The sequence below is a fragment of the Cucurbita moschata genome, unplaced genomic scaffold, assembly GCF_002738365.1.
Source record: "Cucurbita moschata cultivar Rifu unplaced genomic scaffold, Cmos_1.0 Cmo_Scf00041, whole genome shotgun sequence".
Classification (NCBI taxonomy): domain Eukaryota; kingdom Viridiplantae; phylum Streptophyta; class Magnoliopsida; order Cucurbitales; family Cucurbitaceae; genus Cucurbita; species Cucurbita moschata.
Genome location: NW_019268557.1, coordinates 1445423 through 1468128, shown reverse-complemented (window position 1 = coordinate 1468128; position 22706 = coordinate 1445423). Strand labels below are relative to the sequence as shown.

At 35.0% G+C, this 22706-nt stretch overlaps 4 protein-coding genes and 1 non-coding gene across 7 annotated transcripts; 4 read left to right on the top strand and 1 right to left on the bottom strand.

Moving 5' to 3' along the window:
• Positions 1–479: 479 nt before the first annotated feature.
• On the top strand, positions 480–5651 carry LOC111433049 (serine/threonine protein phosphatase 2A 57 kDa regulatory subunit B' beta isoform-like). Its single transcript, XM_023069951.1, has 3 exons — positions 480–696; positions 868–2183; positions 5004–5651. Exons 2-3 carry the CDS (start codon positions 1005–1007, stop codon positions 5313–5315), a joined length of 1491 nt encoding a protein of 496 aa, XP_022925719.1. The 5' UTR covers positions 480–696; positions 868–1004; the 3' UTR covers positions 5316–5651.
• Positions 5652–6150: 499 nt separating this feature from the next.
• Positions 6151–9771, bottom strand: LOC111433050 (probable pectate lyase 12). 2 transcript variants are annotated; one of them, XM_023069953.1, is made up of 5 exons: positions 9421–9771; positions 8751–8912; positions 7479–7942; positions 7133–7383; positions 6151–6925 (listed from the first exon to the last, which is right to left on the bottom strand). In XM_023069953.1, exons 2-5 carry the CDS (start codon positions 8888–8890, stop codon positions 6338–6340), a joined length of 1443 nt encoding a protein of 480 aa, XP_022925721.1. In that variant the 5' UTR covers positions 8891–8912; positions 9421–9771; the 3' UTR covers positions 6151–6337. The 2 variants fall into 2 exon arrangements, with proteins under 2 accessions (XP_022925721.1, XP_022925720.1); XM_023069952.1 differs by lacking the exon at positions 9421–9771 and having other exon boundaries at positions 8751–9306.
• Positions 9772–12496: 2725 nt separating this feature from the next.
• Positions 12497–12568, top strand: TRNAH-GUG. The gene has a single exon. It is a non-coding gene; the product is annotated as a tRNA-His (tRNA).
• A 407-nt stretch (positions 12569–12975) lies between these two features.
• On the top strand, positions 12976–16001 carry LOC111433054 (alpha carbonic anhydrase 7-like). Its single transcript, XM_023069957.1, has 7 exons — positions 12976–13236; positions 13952–14169; positions 14262–14368; positions 14521–14635; positions 15196–15360; positions 15638–15691; positions 15777–16001. Exons 1-7 carry the CDS (start codon positions 13152–13154, stop codon positions 15855–15857), a joined length of 825 nt encoding a protein of 274 aa, XP_022925725.1. The 5' UTR covers positions 12976–13151; the 3' UTR covers positions 15858–16001.
• An 848-nt stretch (positions 16002–16849) lies between these two features.
• On the top strand, positions 16850–22058 carry LOC111433048 (histidine--tRNA ligase, chloroplastic/mitochondrial). Of its 2 annotated transcripts, none has more exons than XM_023069949.1 (11): positions 16850–17277; positions 17349–17444; positions 17809–17897; positions 18103–18232; positions 19071–19163; positions 19303–19377; positions 19503–19620; positions 19744–19886; positions 20465–20605; positions 21506–21669; positions 21749–22058. In XM_023069949.1, the coding sequence occupies exons 1-11, from the start codon at positions 16930–16932 to the stop codon at positions 21885–21887; spliced, it is 1536 nt and encodes a 511-aa protein (XP_022925717.1). In that variant the 5' UTR covers positions 16850–16929; the 3' UTR covers positions 21888–22058. The 2 variants fall into 2 exon arrangements, with proteins under 2 accessions (XP_022925717.1, XP_022925718.1); XM_023069950.1 differs by having other exon boundaries at positions 16851–17277; positions 20477–20605.
• The last annotated feature ends 648 nt before the right edge of the window (positions 22059–22706 follow it).

Sequence of the window (22706 nt, the reverse complement as noted above, 5' to 3'; positions counted from 1 at the left end):
AAAATGAATTTGAACTTTTAATATTCTTATTTAAAAAATAAATTTAAAATGACACATTAAAAATCTTAATAATTGTTTGGAATATTATTAGTTAAAGAAAAAAAAAAGTGTTCATATGCCACGTGGATACTTCCTCACTTGTTATCCACGTGTATACTCATAAGCCACAGCCAGTCGTGATTTTTGTTGCTGATTTGTTTATTTTTTATTTTAAAAAAATAAAATTATAGAAGGAAAAAAGAAAAAGAATAAGAAATGGTCATTCAAATGCGGGGGAAACAAAAATATAAAGATAAAAGCATTATCCGAAGTTTGAATATAATTAATTATTATTTAAAAAAAGAATAATAATTCAAATTATTATTTGTTTAAGAGAAGGAAAGGGAAGAGAAGAAAAAACTGTCGAGTGTCTATAAAGGCTTTATATGCAATCATTTCTGTTAATTATCCATTTTTTTTTATATATAATTTATTTTTTCTGTTTTTAGCTTTTCATTCCTTTCTTTAATTATCTTCCACTTCCGCTGTTCGAAATCTCTCTCTTTCTGGCTCTCTGGGGCTCTGTTTCTCTGATCGGATTGATAGCCGGAATCATATCGCTCGATCATTCCGCCGGCATTTCGGCGATTCGACTCGGATGACTCATTACTTGGATCCATTGACGGCCAAGTTTCACAGAGATTGTATTCCGGCAGGGTAACGTTTTTTTTTCCTTTCTTTTTTTTTCTTTTTGTTTCTTGTTTGATTCCGTTTTCCCGTGTCCCAATCCCTAATTCCAGATCCATGCTTGCTTCTATAGATTTTTTTTACAGTTAGAATTGATTAGTGGGAGAAGGATTTCATTCCTCTTGTTTAATCATGACCTAGGGCTATTAATCCGCGCATGTTGATCCATCATTTCTTGGAATCGATATCCTATAAAGCGGTGGTTCATGCTTCTCTTTTAATTCCCGTTCCTTGAACCTACCGAATTTTTGGATTAGGGTTTGTTGTTTTGAGGAGACATGTTTAAGAAAATTATGAAGGGAGGGCATCGTAAGCCCTCCAAGTCCGACGCTACTGATCCTTCACTTTATGGCTTTGGACCGTCGGGGAATCGCAATTCTGGGTCTGTTTCGACTACGAACGTGGTGGTGAATCATGCTTCTCGGCCTGGACCTGCTGCATCGGGCCCCAATTCAAACTGGGCTCCGGGGGTGATGATGTTGACGCCTCCTACCGGCACTATCGAACCTCTCCCGTTGTTCCGCGATGCACCGGCTTCAGAAAGACAGAATTTATTCATTAGAAAATTGCAGATATGTTGCTATCAGTTTGATTTTTCGGACACAATGAAGTCTGCCAGAGAGAAGGAAATTAAGCGGCAGACTCTTATGGAATTGGTTGATGTGATACAATCGGGGTCGGGCAAAATCACAGAAACTTGTCAAGAAGAAATGATTAGAATGATTTCAGTTAATATTTTTCGGGGCTTGCCTCCAGCTTCGTATGAAAATACGGGCCAGGAAAATGCTGATCCTGAAGAAGACGAACCTTATCTGGAACCGTCATGGCCTCATTTGCAGATTGTATATGAACTTTTACTGAGATATGTTGTGTCATCTGATACTGATACCAAAATTGCCAAGAGGTATATTGACCACTCATTCGTGTTGAAACTTTTGGATTTGTTTGACTCTGAGGATCCTCGTGAGCGGGAATATTTGAAGACAATCTTGCATCGTATATATGGAAAGTTCATGGTCCATCGGCCATTTATTCGGAAGGCTATCAATAACATTTTTTATCGATTCATTTACGAGACAGAAAGACACAGTGGTGTTGGTGAGCTTTTGGAAATCCTTGGGAGTATCATCAATGGGTTTGCATTACCAATGAAAGAGGAGCATAAATTGTTTCTTGTTCGGGCTCTTATTCCTTTGCACAAGCCTAAATCAATTGCAATCTATCACCAACAGCTATCCTACTGCATAACACAGTTTGTTGAGAAAGATTTCAAGTTAGCGGATACTGTTATAAGGGGCTTGTTGAAATATTGGCCCTTGATCAACTGCCAGAAAGAAGTTCTTTTCTTGGGAGAGCTTGAAGAAGTACTAGAGGCCACACAATCAGCGGAGTTTCAGCGCTGCATGGTTCCACTTTTTAGACAGATTGCACGTTGCCTGAATAGCTCTCATTTTCAGGTTTGAAGTTAATAAATATTTTCAATGTTCTGTTCATTAGCATGATTTGTATGTCTGATATTATAACATAATGCATTAAAATTTTGTCTCAACATAGAGATGCATAAGTAATTTGTCTTGCTGATAATCACAAATCTTATTAACTGTTTATCCACGCTCTTAATAGACCAATTTTAATTGTTTATAACTAGGAGGAGCATTAGTTATTCAGTTGTTTTGTGTCTTGCAAGATTCGATGTTTGATTTTGCCTCTATAGTTTGATTTTCCCATATTTGAATTTCTTGTCGCGTCCTTTTTGTCTATTTCCTTTTAAATCATAAATATATATTCTCGTCTCTCATAGAGAGAGAGAGAGAGAGAGTTGGGGGGGGGGGGGGGAGCAATAGTTGTTATCCCCGAGGTATTTTTTTCCTTTTCTTGCTATCATTCTTTCGTTGTTAATCGTACTTTGAAATACTACTAGTTTGTTTATTAACTCTGGTGGGATGGATTGGATGGCAAAGTAGAGGACAAACATTCGTACCCTCTGGACTTGCAGTCACTGCATCCTCCCTAATATGACTAGCCAAAAGTGGTTAAAAAACTAAACAGTGATGCCCTCTAGTTCTTACTTTGTTTTTTAAAGGCTGTTTTATTTGTTGATAACTGTAGTTCTTCATCTGTTGTACTATGTTTATTGGTTGGTTTATTCGATAATGTAATATAAAAGTGGTGGAATCCTAACATATGCATTACATTTTCTTTAGCTTATAATGTGGTTGTTTCTCGGTTACTTTTTGATTTTTTTTTTTGGACGTTCTGAGTTGGCCTTGTCCCTTTGTGGAACATAACAACCTATGTGCATCTGTGTTCTTTTCTTCTGCTTCATAAAAAACCTGATGTTCTGCCCCAGGTCTGGATTTAATGAATTTGATTTGGGAACATTGTATCTTTGATGGCATACCAGTGTTCGTTTCTTCTGCTTCTTAAAAAACTGCTTCATAACAGTTTCATAGTCAATTACACGAATTCCTTTTTGTGATGAGTAAAATCCTTCTGGTTCTATAATTTTTCTTCCTAATTGAAAGATCTCTATCAATTTCTGTTATTATTGAAACTTAGATATTACTACTTATTTAATTATCTGAGGATTTACTTTACATGTACGGGGATTCCTTTTCTCTCAATTTGATTTCCGCTTTGTAGGTTTGAATCACTAATTGATGTCATGGGGCTTGTTCAATTATTATCCCCTGTTCGGAGGTGTTTTTAATGTGGGGACTCCAGATGTTGTCATCGTAGGGCCTAGTTAAGGTTTTATTATGACACAATAGTAATGGTTTGAGGAGTGATGACCAAAACTTAGATTGGTATATATTTTTTCGGCCATGTGATTGGGTACTAAATATTTCATTGGAACATATGATAGCTGAAACTAAAAGGCCAAGGCTACAACAAAATCTGTCTTCAATAGCCTCAGTAGAAGAAGGAATGTAATTATTAAATCCTCTGCTGTGAGAGCACCAAGAATAAACAAAAACTATAATAACATTCCAAATTTGGCCCAACCCTCTGTCAACACCGTGGAAAGTTCATGCTCCTTTATTCCTCTTTTAGCCGAGTTTCGTGATGAGTAGCCCTTTAACCATAAGGATATTACTTTTCCTCTTGAAAGGGATGGGTTTAAACTATAAAGTGAAGATGTTATGAAACTGTAAAATTTCTCTAGTGCAAACTATCCCCCTCAGCCAAAAATCTGGAAACGCTTGTGCCGGAGGCTAGTAGCAAAAGCGTGACAAGGGAATGGGTGGTCTATTTTTCCTCCCTTGTGCTCCACAGAATGCCTAAGCCGAGGACAGGTTCAAATTTAGGTATCTAAATTTTAACATGATATGGGAGGGACACCATGAAAGACCATTAGGATCCATTTAATTTGCTGCTTGCATAAAATTATAGGATGCATGTCAAAGATGTGTGTTTAGTTTGTATGGCAATGCATTCAAAGATGTACGCAGTTAATTTAAGTACGTATTTATTTTAATATACTCTTATTAATTTAAATTAACTGTGTAAAAACATCAATTTATTGATCTAAAAAATTCAAATTATTATTTAAATGGTTAATGACGGCATCATTATGATGGTAATGTAAATGTGCATTAATTAATTTATATCCATAAGAGAAATCTATTCTTCAACTTTCACGGCATTTTAGGTTTCTTCTTGTGGTTTTAAAATGCATCTTCTTTACATGTAAAACAGGTGGCAGCCTGGGGGTATATCTCTGTTTTTTTCTGATGGGTGTTGCCAGTTAGTGTATGGCTTCTAATGCTTAAGATTTGGACTTATAAACGGTGAAAAGTATAAGAATGTCTCGTTTTGTATAACGAGCCACTAGAAAAGTTTAAGAATGTGATGAATTGCTTTTTGTTTTATAGGGAATCTAGTTGAGATTGACCTATCCCAAGATATAATCTGTTGTTGGAAGAGAGCTTTTGGTTTGATTAGTGTGTGATTTGAAAGCATTTATCCATGAAAATATTCTTAGGGCTTTCTTTGGTGAACGAAAACGTGTTTGCCTTTTGTTTTGCTGACAAAGACTTATGTGATTAGAGTTTTCACATTTCTGAAGTATGCATGCATGAGCATTTGGAATGATAGACAATGTAGACCTGCCTGACAAGGATTTGAAAAGCTCAATTACTCTATATGTGCAGTTCAGTAATCCATCTTTTTATTAATGACAAACCAAATACTTTTTGAAGTCTCCTCCGGTATGATGCTGTTGAGGGTTGTTGTTCCCCCAGTTTTTGTAAGGCCCCTGTGAATGTATGATGCAGGTGTCTGAAAGAGCTCTGTTTCTGTGGAACAATGAACATATTGTTGGTTTGATAGCCCAAAACCGGGCTGTGATATTGCCAATAATATTTCAAGCGTTGGAGAAGAATATCCAAAGTCATTGGAACCAGGCGGTTCATGGGCTGACTGTCAATGTTCGAAAGATGTTCATAGAAATGGACGAGGAGTTGTTTGACGAATGTGAGAGGCAGTACACAGAGAAAGAGATGAAGGCAAAAGAGGTGGAAGAGCAGAGAGAATTAGCTTGGAAAAGACTGGCAGATGTTGCACACAGAGTGGAGACTGCGTGGTAACAGTTTTAAACATAAATGACTGATATAGATGGTCCAGATTTGACCCTCTCAAAATTTTTTGCTATTCTTTTTCATTTTTTTTCACTCCCAACTCTCTTTCTTTATCCTTTTTTTTTCTTTTCTTTTTCTTCTTGGTTGGAATCCAAACCCCGGGGAAGGTGAAGGTGAAGGTATCAGAAGAAAGAAACCAGCATCAGCATCCGCATCCAGCAGCAGTAAATGTAATTTAAAATGTACGGAATTTTTAAGTAGTTTTGCTGCAGATTTAAGAATGATTTGTGAAGTATTATTATGTGCTTTATAAATATATATATTTTTTGCCCTTCTCACTTAAAATCCTCTTTTTTTTTTTTCTTTTTTAGCTTTCTTATGATGATGTTTCTGTTGCTTGAAAAATAATGCACAATTATAAACCTCCTTTGCTGAGCATCATGTAGATGCTCTTATTTTCTATCTCTTTTCGAGTTAAGGACGTTGGAAAAGGGAATGAAACATTTTTATAAGGGTGTAGAAACTTCTTCCAAGCCGATTCGTTTTAGAATTGTGAAGTTGACAAGGATATGTAACGAGCTAAAGTGGATAATATTTAATAGCGGTAGACTTTGGTTGTTACAAATGGTATCAGAGCCAAACATCGTGCGGTGTGTCAGTGAGGACGTTAGACTCCAACGGGTTGGATTGTGAGGTGAATCAAGTATTACTTATAAAGATGTGGAAACCTCTCCTTATATAGGTTGATATCGATATCCTTCTTTTATCCTAGAAAATGTGGAGCTTGTGAAATAGACGTGTTTAACTATGAAAGTAACGGGTCCTGTACTACTATAAGTTTTTCTTTTTCAAGCTAATACCACTCTAGCTGATTTAACAAAAACAAATTAGATAAACTCAAGTCAGTTTTGGCATGAAATGGGTGACGAATGGATTTACATTTTAGGCCTTTGTGCCTTTTAAAAGAATGTAAAAACCACTCTCGCTGTCTGTTCTGTCATAAGCTTTCATCCCCAAATGCTTCAATGTCGTCATTGCACAAATGCGAGTGCCAATGCGCAAAAAGAACACAACAAAACAGACAATACCATAACAAAATAAGGAGACCCAATCCGAGACAAGCTTTCGGACATGTCGTCAGTGTAATCCGGACCAGACCCAATGACAAAGCCTCCCCCTCCATTGGGGCCAGTGGTCCACATCCCCAAATTGTTATCCCTGCCGCCGACGCCAAGCGGGCCAGCGTGCCAAGTGAGCTGGTCGATCAGGGCGACTGATTTGGGCTCGACGCTGTAGGCCTTCTCGTACTTGACTTCGAGGCCTTGGCCAGAGGTAACGAAGAAGGCGCCGTTAACGAGGATGTCGCCGTCGGAGCGCCAGTTCCAACCCCGCCACTCGGACTCCGATGTTTCAACCCGCTTGGTCACCTCCTTGGCGTTGCGGTCGTATGGGGCGGTGTAGCGGTTGCCTTGGCTGTTGATGGTGGGGCTCCCACTGCCGCCGATTGCGTACATTTCCCATTGGGTGAAGTCGTTGTTGACAACGTGAATGTACCCTCGCCGGCATCGCGGCATCCTTTGAACTAGCTTCTCGCCGAAGTGGTTGAACGCTATTGTTACCTTTATAAAATGCAAAAACCTTATTTTATTATTAAAAAATGTTGATAAAAGAATAAGGGTAATATTGTAATTTCAAAAAAGATTAAAATTTAATAGATTAACTAAATTTGAAATACGACATAAATTAGTAAAAAAACGAGGATTAACTTTTAATTAAACTAATTTAAGTAATTTACGGAGAGAAACAAGTAGGGATGGGGAACTTACCTGCATTCCGGAATCCGGCAAGTAGCTATCGCTGTGACCCAAAAGCATAACCTCATCGTGATGTGAGAAATAATTGTTTGAAATTGTGATTCCGGTGGAGCCCATCACCGCGTCAATCAGCCCATCTTTGCAATGCGAGAGTGAGCAATGGTCAATCCATATGTCCTTCGATCCGAAGATGGATATCCCGTCGCCGTCCGATTTCGTGCGGTATCCGTAATGCGTCGGGCTTGATCGGACCATGGTGTTACCTGCAGAGCCAGAGCCAGAGCCAAGCTTCAGATCGATGTATTTCGTCGAACATTTGGTGTACAGGAAGGTAAATTAGGTTTTTCGATTTCGTTACCCGATGGATAACAATGGTGGATGTGGATGTTGTGGATGATGACGTTGCTTATGTACTGCAATGTAATGCAGCCACCGCCGACGATGTGGACATTGGCGCCGCGGCCGTCTAGGGTTTTGTAGCTGTTGAAGATGAGTTCCTGTTTGAGTTTAATGAGCATGTTGGCCGGGAAGACGATCCAGAGAGGTTGAGGCTGTATCACGGCGTATCGTAACGTTCCGGGCTTTGGATTGACTGCATCGTCGTCGGAATCGTCTGTGACGATGTAGAACTCGCCGTTCTTGCCGCCGAGTGCGTACTGGCCGAAGCCTATGGCGCAATCGGCGAGGCGCTGGCGGTTGTTTGGCCAGTTTGGATCGCATTTCCAGCAGTCGTCGATGGGGTTCCCGGTGTAGCAAGAAGAAGATTCGTCTTTCTCTAAGCTTTGGAGCAATTGCCTTCTCGTTACGGAAGCATTCACTTTCCTGCAACAGGTAACAATTTCCTTCCATAATTTCGGATTTTCGAGGAACTTAGACATTTCCTAGACAGTATAATCTAAATGTCAGCTCCATAAATGGTTGAATCTGCAAAGATATACCTTCAAATTCGACAAAACTTGGGGATTTTCAGTACTTTTCACCAAAAACAGAAACAAAAACAGAGTAGCCAATAACTGTTGCGAAGGAGACGGATTATGCAGCATTTTTCTTTTAAAAATGCCGAAATCTAACAAAGAACAGTGCATGAAGATTAAGATATGAAATGAAATGGAAAACTGTAGATTTGAATGGCATTTTCTTTTTCTTATAATTACTAAATCTGTAAAAGTAGGTTAAGATTTCAAAAAATGATTAAATTTGTGAAGAAATCCAACAATGCAGCTAAAAGTTTATACAATGGGTCAGAAACATAATAGTTACTAACCAGAACAAGATTGGTAGCGTAAGATTTAAGCATAAGTTTTATATGTTAATGCTTAATAATGTGGTCAAGAAAACTCAAAACTGAAGACACTGTAGATACACAGAGCTGAAATAAACAAGGCCATGAAAAACAGAGCAACCAAGAACAGAGAAACAAAAAGACCGGGCTTTAAACTTGATTTTGTACCTCTAATACATGAAATCCTACAAAAAAAGAAGCATAAAAATCTTGAAACTGGCCATTAAAGTAGAGAAAATGGACAATGTAGCTAAAAGTTCCAAAATGCAGACAGTTAGAGTGAGAGCCAAGCCAAGAACATAGTGATTCTAAAACAACATTTGTGGAAAGAATGGAAAATTGATGGACCTGTGAACTTCTTGAGCAACCAGTTCAGGGCTCGGATGCTGGCCGGGGAGAGTGAGGTTGAGAGCGGCGGCGGCGGCACCTAGCGGCCAGCAGGAGGGTAGCAGCAAAGCTAGCAGCACAATGCAGGTTGTGGTCAACATTTTGGAGCAAAAATGGTAAACTCTCTCTCGCTCTCTCTCAGTCTCCCACCCCACTCACTCACTCTCTCTGCAGGCTTAGATATTGCCCTAAAGTTGTATTTGTTTGTTGTCTGAGTGGAGAACTGTGTTTTATTTGTTTTTCTTCGTTTTCTTCCTTCCATGTTACCCTCAAAAGCATTCTCAATTCTCCTCCTGTCTAGTATAATCATTGTCATAGACTTTTGGGATTCAGTTAGAGAGAGAAAGAGAGAGAGAGGGGGGGAGAGAGAGAATCTTTGGTTCTCGAGGAGTAAAGTTGTATCCAATTTACTTTAGAAAGAAACCTTTGGATTTTGGGTTTTGAGTTTTTGATTGATGTTGTCTTGTTTAGAATATTTCTTCCTGCCTTCGTCTCAAGGTTTTATAATATACTCTTCTTGAAGGCCTAAATTCTCCTTTTTCATTTAATCTGCGGAGTGTGGAGCATAAACCATTGTTCACCCTTCTTATCCCTAATTCAAAATTTGAGACCGTTTTTGTTTCATCAAAACAGAGTTGGAAGTGGTGGTGAGGTGGCAGAAGATGATTGGGCCGTATAAATAATTGTAAGTATCTGGGTTTGGAACCGGATAATGCTCTGCAACGTAAAGAAGTTAATATGGAGAGAAAAGTGGTTCCTTTTTGACTATGGGACTGACTCTTTGAAGATTCCCCTCTTCCTCTTCTCTCCTCTCTTCTGTTTCTTTTTCCCTTTCTTTCTCTTTTTTGTTTTTCTTTTTAATCTCAATTTCTGAGGTGGTAAAAGGATATTCTCCGCTCTTTACTTCAATATTTACTCATGTTTTCTCCTTTTGTGTATATACAACAGCTTCAGTGGAGATTCGGACCCCTAACCTATTATTTTTTATATCAACTAACAATCGGTTGAAATATCAAGAGGCAGAAGAGGCAGACGTCTTTGTTTTAGTGAAGATAATTGCCTTTTGTGTGTGTGTGTATTTATTTATTTATTTATATATATTTCCTTCATTAATGCTAATAAATTCAAATTGTTGGGTTATTGGGTGGCAAAAAAGTGATTTCACCGTTTCCGGCGTGTTACAAGGCACGAGCGCCCTAAATGGAACACGCGCGCCAATCCACGGTTGATTCTTCTCTTCTTTTTAACGACATCGGGCCCCACAAAGGGAGTTTAGGGTTTATTTTTCTTTTACCTTCTTTAAGATTTAAATTTTGTTCCTAATATATATCTTAATAAATATTTTTCAATATTACTTATAAAAATTATTTTAAATAGAATGCTAATGTATTTTCTAAAAATGGTGTAATTGCTTAGAAAACTAATCCAAACTAAAATTTTGACTTTAACCAATTTTGTTTCTTACCAAACACACTTTTTAACTTTTTCGAATTAAAAGATTTGACCTTTTTTTACCACAACTCAATGGTAAAATAGAGCGAACTTTATTTCTTTCTAAATGCGCCCTTCACTAAATTGTTGACTTTTTTCGTACCAAAACCCGAACTAATCTTGTTTCTTTATGAACGCTTTACACTCCTTATTGGTACCCTTATAAATTTGTATGTGACTTTTTTTCCATTCACCTTTAGTTGCCCAAAAATGAAGTATCCAAATGGCTTATACAAACTAATGTGTCCATAGAGTAAAGAAAAATACACTTTTTTTTTCCTCTTTCCTTTTCTTCTCTTTAATTTTTTCATGTTAAAGTGTTTAAAAAAGAAACCAAAGTTGAGATTCCTTCCCTCCATTATCTCATCTGCTAAATATTCCAATGTCAAAGATTTATGTGTGTGTATATATATATATATATATATATATATATATGTATTTGTTAATATGTATGTGAAAGAAGACAGCTTGCCCTGTTTATCGAGAAGCTATCATCCTCATTATCGAGAATGAAAGAAGCTCATGAGAAATTTTTAGTGTTGCAAATAATGAAAACCATTTTATATTATGGAGCTTGCCCGGGTCCCGTTTATATTATGGAGCGAAATCTCTCTCTACTAACTCTCCCATTTTTTGTTTAAACGTGGATCCCTATCTCATTTGAAGTGGAGCCATGTGAAGTCAATAGACACATCTCTATTTTAGAACCACTTTGTTTATATATGACTATAGAACATCACAAATTAAATACAATACTATTTAAAGAATCATTCGTAAATATGTCTTTCTTGGTCATGCACTAGGTCATCCATCATATCATAAAAAGCACAATGATGATGGTAGCCATAATCTAGACCATGACGGTTATTACTACGTATCTTTTGGTTCTTCAACTTTCATTTTAGCCTCCACTTTTAAAATTTTAAAAATAGTCTTTACTATTAGTTTGGGTAATGTTTTTATTTTTTTTATTTTTTTTATCAAGTTTGATAAAATAATAATAATTATTATCATTCATCAAGAGGTTTGAGAAGTATATAAAACTGAAAATAACAGTTTAATCTAAAAATTTACGTCCTATAATTTTTATTTTTATATTTATTTCTTTTTTGCCAACATTATCCAAAATTAAAATATAATTGTATCTCTGATGGTCTTATTTATTTAATAAAAACAAAAATAGTATTTTTATTTTCTTGATATGATTGATGGTTTTGAGTCTTCCTTGATAAGAGAGATAGAAAGATACTAAAAAGAGAGCCCTAATTTCTTGGCTTTACCCTATTATTCAACCTTTAATCTCCTTATTATTATTAATTAATTAATTAATTAATTTAAAGTTATGCGTGTAATTGGGGTTATCAAACTACTTCTAAATAAATAAATAAATTAATTAATTAATTAATAAAGGAACCTCCGCATGTTCTTCGAGGCCCATACCTTTTGTGTCTCTTTCATAATTAATCTATTTTATATTATTAAATTATATCTTTTTATATTTATATTATTATTTATCTTTTGAGCCCATTATCATTTGGGCCTTTATCATCAATTTCGTTTTCAGCCCAATCCACAATTGAGCCCACTATTTCACTTCAACATAATTTTGTACATTCAAAATTTTAAATAAATATAATAATTAAAATGTAAATATATAATGAAGTAATGGGTATTATATTATAATTATAATGCCTATTTTTTAATATTTTATAAATAAATTAAATCTTGAAATTTAGAATTGCAACCAACCAACCATTGACCTAATATTTAGTACTTAAATTTAAAATTGGATCATTTTTAATCTATATATTTTCAGCAAATATTAAATTTAGCATTTCAAAGTTTTGTTTTTAATCCAAATTGGTTAAGTAAGAATATTTTGCATGTCAAAATTCTATTTAATATTTGCATTATAGAAGCTGGAGGGTATTTAATGCACTCACACTCTCTAATATAAAAATATTTATTGTTTTTTTTTTATGCCAATTATTTGAAATATATTCCACCGATCTGTCTGGTCCGAAATAAAAATTAAATGAACCTATCCCAATAATTTAATAGTTAAAAGCATCTTTATTTTTATTAACATTTTAAAATTTACCGAGCACTAGTTTTCGAAAATATAAAATTAAGTATTTTTTTAAAGAAAATTCTCATTATAATGCTTCACAAGTTTATGTTAATTTAAAGGGTTCAAATTATCTTATATTAACAAGGTGGCTGTAGTTTAGTGGTGAGAATTCCACGTTGTGGCCGTGAAGACCTGGGCTCGAATCCCAGCAGCCACATTCATTTTTAATTCTAAAAAAAAATGAGATATTTTCTTTAAAATAACATTTATTAGCTAAATTATATAAAATTAGGCGATATCATTTAATCTCAGTTTTTAATTATGTTGAATATTAAGATTAGTAGATTTATTTCAAAATTTTGATATTATTTAAAATTAAATTTCTGCACCCATTCTTATATCGATTTTGGAACAATTGTCAATATTTTTTAGATAATTTAAAATTACAAATAAGTAAATATATATACATATATATATATATATATATATATATATATATATATATATATTAAAAAAATAAAAATAAAAAAAAGCACTGGAAAATGACTCGATCAGCGCTTCCCGCCTTCCATGGAAGCGTTATGAACAGCAACTCTCCAAACTTTTTATTCTTCTAGCTTTTCATTCTCCATTGGATCAGAACCTCCCCAGGAATTTCCCACTGCTCTCCGTCTCTCTCTCTCGTTGTTTATACATTATATATTGTTCATAATCTGAGAGAATTGGCCGAATTTCGACTCCGATTCCATTGCTTTGTCTTGCAAATCCGTTTCCTCGATTCAATTTTCGCTCTAGAAGCCATGAAAATTGGGACTACACTCATCGTTTTCTTCTCGCTTCTGCTGTTTTCCCTACATTTGTCTTCAATCTCGGCCCAAGAAGTTGGTAAGCTCTTCACCGTTACTGATATATCTCTGTCTATGTTGTTTTGATATTCCCTTTTCCTTTTTCTATCTGCGTTTTGCCTTCCATTTAAGCTATTATGTTTCGGTCTCGATTTTTTTATTTTTTATTCTATCAATTGGTTTTGAGTCGAAGAGGACTGCTCTCGTCTGAATCGTTTGGCGATTCATTTACTTACTCGTGTAAAAATCGGTGTTAGATCTTGAGATGGAAGCTATAGATTGTTTGGCTCGAATATTTACATCGGTAATTCGAAATAGTTGCAGTAAACTCTTGACTGGAAGTCTGCAACATTGTTTTGATTTCTCCCATCTCCATTTTCTTGTTGTTTTCAGATCATATGTTAAGGTTTCTATTTCAATTTCTGATTCTACTGATTAGTTTTTCGACGTACCGCTCTCATCTGAATCGTTTTATGTGAACAATTTTTCTTTCATTTAATCGTGCAAGTCTGCATCATTGTTTTGATTTCTCCCACCTCCATTCTCTTGTTGTGTTTAGACCGTACGTTTAGGTTTCTATGTCCATTTCTGATTCTACTGACTAGTTATTGAATCGACGTACCGCTCTCATCTGAATCGTTTTATGTGAATAACTTCTCATTCCTTTAATCAAAATTAATTGTAAACTCTTGAGATGGAAACTAGAGTTTTGGCTCAAATGCTTACTTCGGTATTTCAAAATCATTGGGTTGCAGAGGATGAGAGGGAATTTGATTACAGAGAAGGGAGTGAGAAAGGGCCAAGACATTGGGGAAAGATAAAGAAAGAGTGGGAAGCTTGTCATAATGGGGTTTTGCAATCTCCCATAGACTTATCCAGTCAGAGAGTGAAGATTGTTCCGAAGCTTGGAGTCCTGAAGAGAAGCTACAAACCTTGCAATGCAACGGTCAAAAATAGGGGCCATGACATTTCTGTAAGAAATTCAACAGATTCCTTCTCTCTTCATCAAATTTTGTGGTTTCTGATTTCTCTATTTTCTTTCGTTTAATGTGCCTGTGGATGTAGATATATTGGGTTGGCAAGGCAGGATCAATCAAGGTAAACGGCGTTGTTTATGATCTTCAACAAGCGCATTGGCACTCACCTTCAGAGCATTCCATCAATGGAAGAAGGTATCTCTTTTGCATTAAAAAGATGTTACAAACCCATCTTCTTTGACCCTGAAATTAATAGAATATTTTAATTATTGTATCAAGATATAATTATTCTTTTGAATTATCTAATGATGATTCTAAATTGTTGATTAACATTGATAACCCATCAGGTATGACATGGAACTCCACATGTTTCACCAAAGTTCTGATCCCAATGGGAAGAACAAGATTGCTGTTGTTGGTCAACTCTATACAACTGGCAAACCAGACCCTTTTCTCGCACAGGTAAACCACCTCCAAACACAACAAAACAACCCAATTCAAATGGCTCGATTATAAGCTTGAATAGGTCCAAGTGATTTCTGAGTTTTTTTTGTGGTCTAGTTCATGATTTTCCTAAAATTGATTTGTGAGAATTCGAATCAGTACAAATTATTGATGAAAAGGATAACATTTTACCTGTTATGAGTAATAGTTAATTATGCATGTGTCTTTTAATCTGATTTTACCGTATTCTTTTGAGTTCTCTTCAGATCACAAACGTTTTCTTGAAGCAAAGATTAGTTCAAATCTTAGAGCATTGTATTTAATCTCCTCAAATGTACAATTTTGAATAATACCTGTAAAAATTGGTCAATAAATTCCGAACTTACAACTATTTTGTTTCTTAACGGTTTACTTGTAAATGAAGTATTCAAACAATCCCAACCAACCAATCCAATCCCAATACTGTGGCTTAGATTAAGGTCATTTGATTCAAACAAATTTATAATCCAAATAACACACGGCAACCATTTCATAAAAGCTCATTCATTAACAAAAACTTATTGTTTCTTGATGTTCAGTTCAGTAAGCAAATAAGCTACATGATTGATCGAGAGCATGAAATGGGGATTGGAGAGATAGATCCTGCAGATATCAAGTTTGGTGGTAATAAGTACTACAAATACCTTGGTTCTCTCACTGTTCCTCCCTGTAGTGAAGGTGTAATTTGGGTCATAAACAAGAAGGTGAGGAAGAGTTTTTTTCTTAACCATTTGATTATGAACATCGAAAGTAAATCTTAAAACGGGTCGATAGAAATTCCCTTATTAACTGTGTCCAAAATGAATGAAATATCATAGGCGAGTTTAGCATATATCAAATGGATTAGAATGAATAAGGAACAAGTTTCCGATTCTTCGAATCGAAAACTTTGAACTTAGCTCTAGCCATTTCGAATTTGTTACAATATTGCCTACATGAATAGCTCAATCTTATCAGAGTCTTTGAATGGTAATGCAACAGATAAGAACAGTTTCAAAAGAGCAAGTGCGACTTCTGAGAGAAGCTGTTCATGATGTAAGAAACTCAATTACTTTTACCACTAAATTCTGACAAATTTGTTGCTTCAAATGTTTTTGAGTACATATTTTCGTAAGTGCAGTATGCAGAGCGCAATGCAAGGCCATTGCAGCCGCTCAATAACCGGGAAGTCCACATCGTATCGACCTCTCCAAGATCTTGAACCTGATCACATGGACACCATCTTCATTGAATGTCAAGGTCCCTGTTTTATAATATTTTGGTGAAAAAAATATATAAATTTATCACTATCCTTCTTATAAAAAATATTATTATCCATCATCAATGATTTTGTTCTTCATGATAATCCCCACCAAAATGGTCAATTTAGTATACTAATTACCGTTTTAAATTTCGATAGTTTGATTTTTCACTTGAATGAGAAGTATCTTCGTCCGTAGATCCCTCTTAGATCCCTCTTGTTCTTATTTAGTTCCCTCCATTTCTTTCAGTTTTATAATAAAAACGAGTAACGCTATTCTGCGTAGACGCAGGTAATAAACAAGAGAATACTAGAGATTCTAGTCCTAAAATTTTTCAATTATGATATAAAGTATTTATTAGGTCTAATAGAATTATTTTGGACTATCATCCCATGTCAAATATCATTTATGAGCATTTTATTTGGGCCTTACGCTCAATCAATATGGACTGAGCGCAGAGTATTTCATCAAATAAGCATTAAAAAGAATTTACTTAGTAAGGTCAAATTAAACCAAATAAGAAATAGGGGTTGGTTTTAATTATATTACAAAATTTTGATATTTTATATTTTAAATCTTAAATTTATTTTTTTGTTAAAAACAAAAAATAAATTATAGAGTGTCTTATTGAAATTAGATGAAAAATAAATATTTAAAAAGCTAGAAGATATATATGACATTATTTTATGATAATTATGTAAATTATTCTAACGATATTTTTGAAAATAAAAATAATGGTAACAACTATATTAATGTTATATTATATAACTATAAATAATATCACAGTGTAATTTGTATATTTCCAACCATCCATTTCTATAATTTATTTAAATAAAAAAATATTTTTAAAAATGATTTTAGAGTTCAAAAATATTTTTTTAGGAGAAATTTAAAAGTTGAATAAATTGCAAAATATGATTTACAATATTTTAAAAGGGCTGTAATTGTAAAATCCACGGTATTTTTGCAGTACGGCTTCAGAAGGCGCCAATGAGCAATTGACTGTGCTGCGTCTCTGAACTGTCGACCACCATGGCTGCGAAGCCTTCATCGCTCCTTATCTTCCAACCTCGCCTCAATCTTCGTTTGAAGCCCTTCATTTTCTCTTCTTCGTCACTCGCTTTCAGTATCATTCTTAGAATCCCCTTTCCGAAGGCCTCATTCTTCGGTAACCGCAAATTTCATTCTTCTCTCAGCGCCGTCTCTTCCGCCCAGTCTACCGGTGACGGCGGAAATGGTGGCGGCAGGTCGGGGGCGCTATCTCCGACGCTGGTCACTGAAGAATTGCAGAAGATCGATGTTAACCCTCCCAAAGGAACCAGGGATTTTCCGCCGGAAGATATGCGACTCCGCAACTGGCTATTCAATAATTTCAGAGAGGTTTCGTATCCGAATTGTAGTTTGCTTTGTGGTTTTTGTGTCTTTGGTCTTTAGTTTTTGTTGCTGAATAGGTTTCACGAGTATATGGATTTGAGGAGGTTGATTTTCCGGTCCTTGAGTCGGAGGCGCTGTTCATTAGGAAAGCAGGTGAAGAAATAAGAGACCAGGTTGGTGTCGGTGTAATTTTTGTGTTGGTTCCTTCCTTAACTAATTTTGGACACTAATTTCTTGAATTTAGCCAAAATCTTGATCATACAAGAAAGGAAGAAGAATGGCTATATCCTGTAATTACATAAAATCCAGAATATACAGAATTTTGGCCTTTTACTTTATTCACGTTTCAAATTTTTTTGAGCTTGTATTCTGTGCACCATCTGCCTTCTTCCTGCCCCCACCCTGTTCATATGTTGCAAACAGTTGCCTCTTCATATTAGAGCATATTGGTAGAAGAATATTGGAATAAAATCTAATTGATGTTGGAATTTAATCTTGTGTAATCGTTGGTTAATTTCGTGCTCTTTGTTTTTGTAGCTCTATTGTTTTGAAGATCGGGGTAATCGTCGAGTTGCTTTGAGACCTGAGCTTACTCCTTCTTTGGCAAGATTAGTGATCCAGAAAGGGTACTTTGCATTATTAGATGCACTTTGTTTTCATTTATCTTGGAACGTGTTGGTATATTCTATCACTTTTCTTGTAAATAAATAAATAAAAAAAATTGAAATCATGTGTGTGAAAAATTAGTATCTGTCTATTTATTTATTTTTAATTATCTTTGTATCCAGGTGCAGATGTCAGAATTTGATCTCCATCTTTTTTTCTGTCCAGAAAATCTTTGTCCCTTCCACTGAAATGGTTTGCTATAGGGCAATGCTGGCGGTATGAGAGAATGACTAGAGGTCGGCGTCGTGAGCATTACCAATGGAATATGGATATCATTGGTGTACCCGAGGTTACGGTATGTGAAGTTGTAGACTTGCTAGCAGAACATTGGGGTTGGATTGAGTATTACTTTTCTAGTCATAATGAGCTTGTTTTGTGATATAAGAAATCAACAATCATGAAACTTTCTATCCCTTCAACATGGGATGTGTGTCCCTTCATTTCATGCCTTCAAGGGTCTGCACTGTGAGATGCATGTGTTCTATTTCATCTTCATGTTGTGTAAACTAAACAAAAAGAAAAAAGAAAAGAACAATCGTTTTAGGGAAGCAAAGTATGTAATGTGTGTGATGGCATGAAGAAGTCCCAGGTATCAGTTGAAAAAGTTGCAGCGGGTTATCAAAGTTCAGCAGAAGGCATCAGTTTTTTTTTACTCTTTTGAAGAAAAGAGTTTTTGCATGATTAGGCAGCTTTGAAGCTGTGAATTTCTTGTGGTTTCCAATTTGTTGCTTCCAGCTTGTAGTGAATATAGTTCATGCGTTCTCTAAAGATGCATGATGCAAAAAATGGTATTTTCTTTTTCTGGTGCAGCAAAGAAGATAATAGCAAGCACTTGTAAAGTCGGATTTCTGTCATTTTTTCTATGGATATTTCTGTTGGTAAATCTTTAGTCTTCTCAAGTGTTTGTGGGTTCTGAGCCTGTAATTTAGTTTATCTCGTCCTTTGTTAGTTGCTGCTTTTCATTTCTTTACCTTAGGGAAAAAAATGTGAACCCATCTAGCCATGTTGACATGTTCTAGTTGTAAACTCTTTTGTACCTGCCTTGTTTGAACAGGGTACCTTTTTATATATATACAAATATGCATGTGTGCACATTTTATTTAAGCTCATATATATATATATATTTTGTGTAGGCCGAAGCAGAGCTTCTATCTTCTATTGTTGCCTTTTTCAAACGAATCGGACTTACAGCAGCAGATGTTGGATTTAAGGTTTCCAGTCGAAAGGTATTTTTTTCTGCATCTTTTGTGATTATTCCAATAAATTTAGTTATTGCTTTATTAATTATTGAACATTCAATCATGAATCGAAGACTTTAATTGTTTTAGTTTCTGTAAATGCCTTATGTTGTAAGTTTGATGGTAGGTTTTGCAAGAAGTATTAAAATGCTACGGAATACCTGAAAATATGTTTGGCAAGGTTTGCATCATCATAGACAAGGTTGGTTATCTATGCCTTCAAGTTCCATAAATATTTACATTTTTGTGCACGTTCTTGACGCACGTCTCGATGTAATAATTTCTTCTCTGTCTCTGTTTCCTTCTGGCTATTAATATTAACAACAGATAGAAAAAATTCCATTGGATGAGATGAAGAAGGAACTGAAGGTTGTTGGTGTATCAGAGGATGCTATCGAGGAGATGTTGCAAGTTCTTTCAGTAAAGTCTTTGACAAAGTTAGAAGGTTATTTTCTGCAAATGGTTAAGTCTTTAGCAAATTAGTTGAAATGCATGTGATAATTATGAAAAATGAAAATCTGATGAAGACATTGAAATTAATTGAAGCGTGATTGTTATCCTTGCTTAGAGATACTTGGAGGTGGTGGTGAAGCCATGTCTGATCTGAAGCAGCTATTTTCTCTTGCTGAGAAGTTTGGTTATTCTGATTGGATCCAATTCGACGCGTCAATTGTCCGCGGCCTTGCTTATTACACTGGTATTGTTTTTGAGGTTGGTATTTGATATTCACTCCTTGTTGATTTGACTTGTCTTCATGCTGTAGAATAGGTCAAACATATATTATATGTCATTAACTGACTGAATGCCACGTTCGACACGTTAAACTACAGTGAGCTTCTAGATTCTCATGTAAATGGAATAATGTCGGCAAAGCTTCACACTAAATGGCTACAATCCCCATGTATAGTCTAATATTAAAAATTATATGAAATTTTGAATATCAAATAATTTCATATATCTTGGTGTATTTGATAATAAATATAATATCCAGCTAAGGAATGGATTGGTAACAGTATGTTTTCTTTGTATATCGTCAAACATAATTGCTGCAACTGAACAATATGCGTGTTTATTCTTTTTCCTCGTTTCTTTAGTCAATATTTCTTCATGAACTCTGTCTTCATATAAATAAATGTTACTTGGCTATATTTATCTCTTGCTTATTGTTTTATGGAAATAATTGGTAAACTGATCAAAGTCGTATTTGTTCTCTCTTGTCATTGTATCAGTTTAATTGAAGGAAAGACAATGCCATGAAATTGCTCTTTCGGTTCCTTTTAATTATGAAGATGCTTTTTCAGGGGTTTGACAGAGGGGGAAAGCTGCGAGCCATATGTGGTGGGGGTCGGTATGATCGTTTGCTTTCTACCTTTGGTGGTGACGATCTTCCTGCTTGTGGGTTCGGGTTTGGTGATGCTGTTATAGTAGAGGTACGTTTTAAGCTGAACTCTGCATCCTTACACAATCATAAAAAAATTCTATGAATTATATGCTTAATATTAATCATAGAACGTAACGTGGATGAACTTTTACTGAGGATATTATTAACGTCATGTTTTTTGATCAACTGTGTTCGACTGTTCATTATTTAATAACCACCTTGAATTGGCTCATAGTTAAGAATCTTTTGGTTCAAACCATGTAGGCCGTTTATCTCATGTATTATTAAGTATCCTACCAATTTCTTGATATCAAATCTTTTAGGATTAAGTTGTTGTTTGGTAGATTTAGTTGAGGAGTGTTAAACTAACTCATACTCAGGGAAAACTTTCAATTTTGTTTTATTGAGTATTGAACAAGGGGTGAAATCAATACCTTCTCAAAACTAAATTAGAACATTGTTCATCACTAGCCAAAAAAACCACACAATCTCAGCTAACTAAGCATTCAAATTCAAGTCATAGAAATGCTCAAATTGATCTATGAAAAATACAAAGTAGGTACAAAAAATTAAAAAAACAAAATCCTAAACTGAACAGTAAAATGCTTAATCCTAGGTAGAAGACATCCATATGATCAAAATAACCCACTTTTACCGAAAACTGTCATACCCCATCACAAGAACGCACATAGCTGACTGCAAATCATGTTGAAATAAAAAAACCAATGAAAACAATGGAACTGAGATGGTTCCCCACCCATTGGAAGTACACCCTTTAATTCAAGTCACTAATACCGATTTCATGGATCATTTCTATGATCAACATTATGTTGAACCAAACCACTCAAATCAACATGCCTTTTGAGGAATACACTTTTTTTTATCATACTTGTCGATAGCTCGGATTTGAGATATTTGTTTTGTGCCTGGACGTGCGATTTGGTTGTAGTTGCTCAAGGAAAAGAAGTTGCTGCCAGAACTGAATGTTGAAGTAGAGAACATAGTTTGTGCTCTGGATCCTGATCTCCAAGGCGCAGCTTCAAGAGTTGCTACCATTCTTAGGGGAAAAGGCCAAACTGTTGATTTGGTATTGGAGAATAAACCTCTCAAATGGTATCATTCACAAACCCGATCAACCTCATCAAAATTATCACAATTTCTGATCCACCCTGATTTGCTTCATCTTTTGCAGGGTGTTTAAACGAGCGACACGGATAAACGCTCAGCGGTTGATACTAGTCGGAAGTTCAGAATGGCAACGAGGCATGGTCGGAGTAAAAGATCTTTCCTCAGGTGAGCAACGCGAGGTCAAACTTGATGAACTCAACTAACTTAACCTTCATTCTTCTCTTCCACCGATTATTTATTCATATGTTTCGCTTAGATATCAAACTTTCCATTCAAACATTTTCCTATTTCAGATAGCTTTGTATTGAAATTGTTTGTGACTGATTTAACATGGGATACGTATTTAAATTAAAAGTTTAGTTCTCGAATTTTAATAATTGTGTCTAATGGGTTCTGTCTTTAAGATGTTAAGATGTTGGCTCTTGAACTCTCACATTTTTATCTAATAAATCTTTTTTTTTCAAGTATTAATATAAAAATGTGTAATTGTTTTATGAATTGAACTCTTAATAGATTTTTAAATTATCAATTTTTTTCCTTTCATAATAATTCCCTTAAATTTGAAAAGAATTTAGGCAATATTAAAAGGTAAATAGGATTTAGAAGTTTATTATAATGAGTTTGCATGAGTACAATATTTGTTTTAAATTTGAAAATTTAGGCAATATTCAATATTTTTTTCACTTTTTATTTTCAAAATTGAAAATATTAAAAAAGTTAAATTAAAAAATGGTAATATGAGTTAATAATGGGAAAGTTTGAAAACATGAATTATTAATAACTTGTTTGATATAATATTTGATGTGCAAGGTTTATATTAAAATGTTCAAAGTTTGAAGGGTTCTCCAAAAAATAAATAAGTATGAAGAAAATAGTAAAATTTGAACCAAACTAGAGGAATCAACAGCTCTAGTCAGCTTCCACCACGATTATACGACGTCGTTTTTTAGCCTAAATACGATATCTTTATTGCTCTCTCCCTACTGTAATTAAATGTCTGTCTCTCTCCCTCGCGTGCTAGG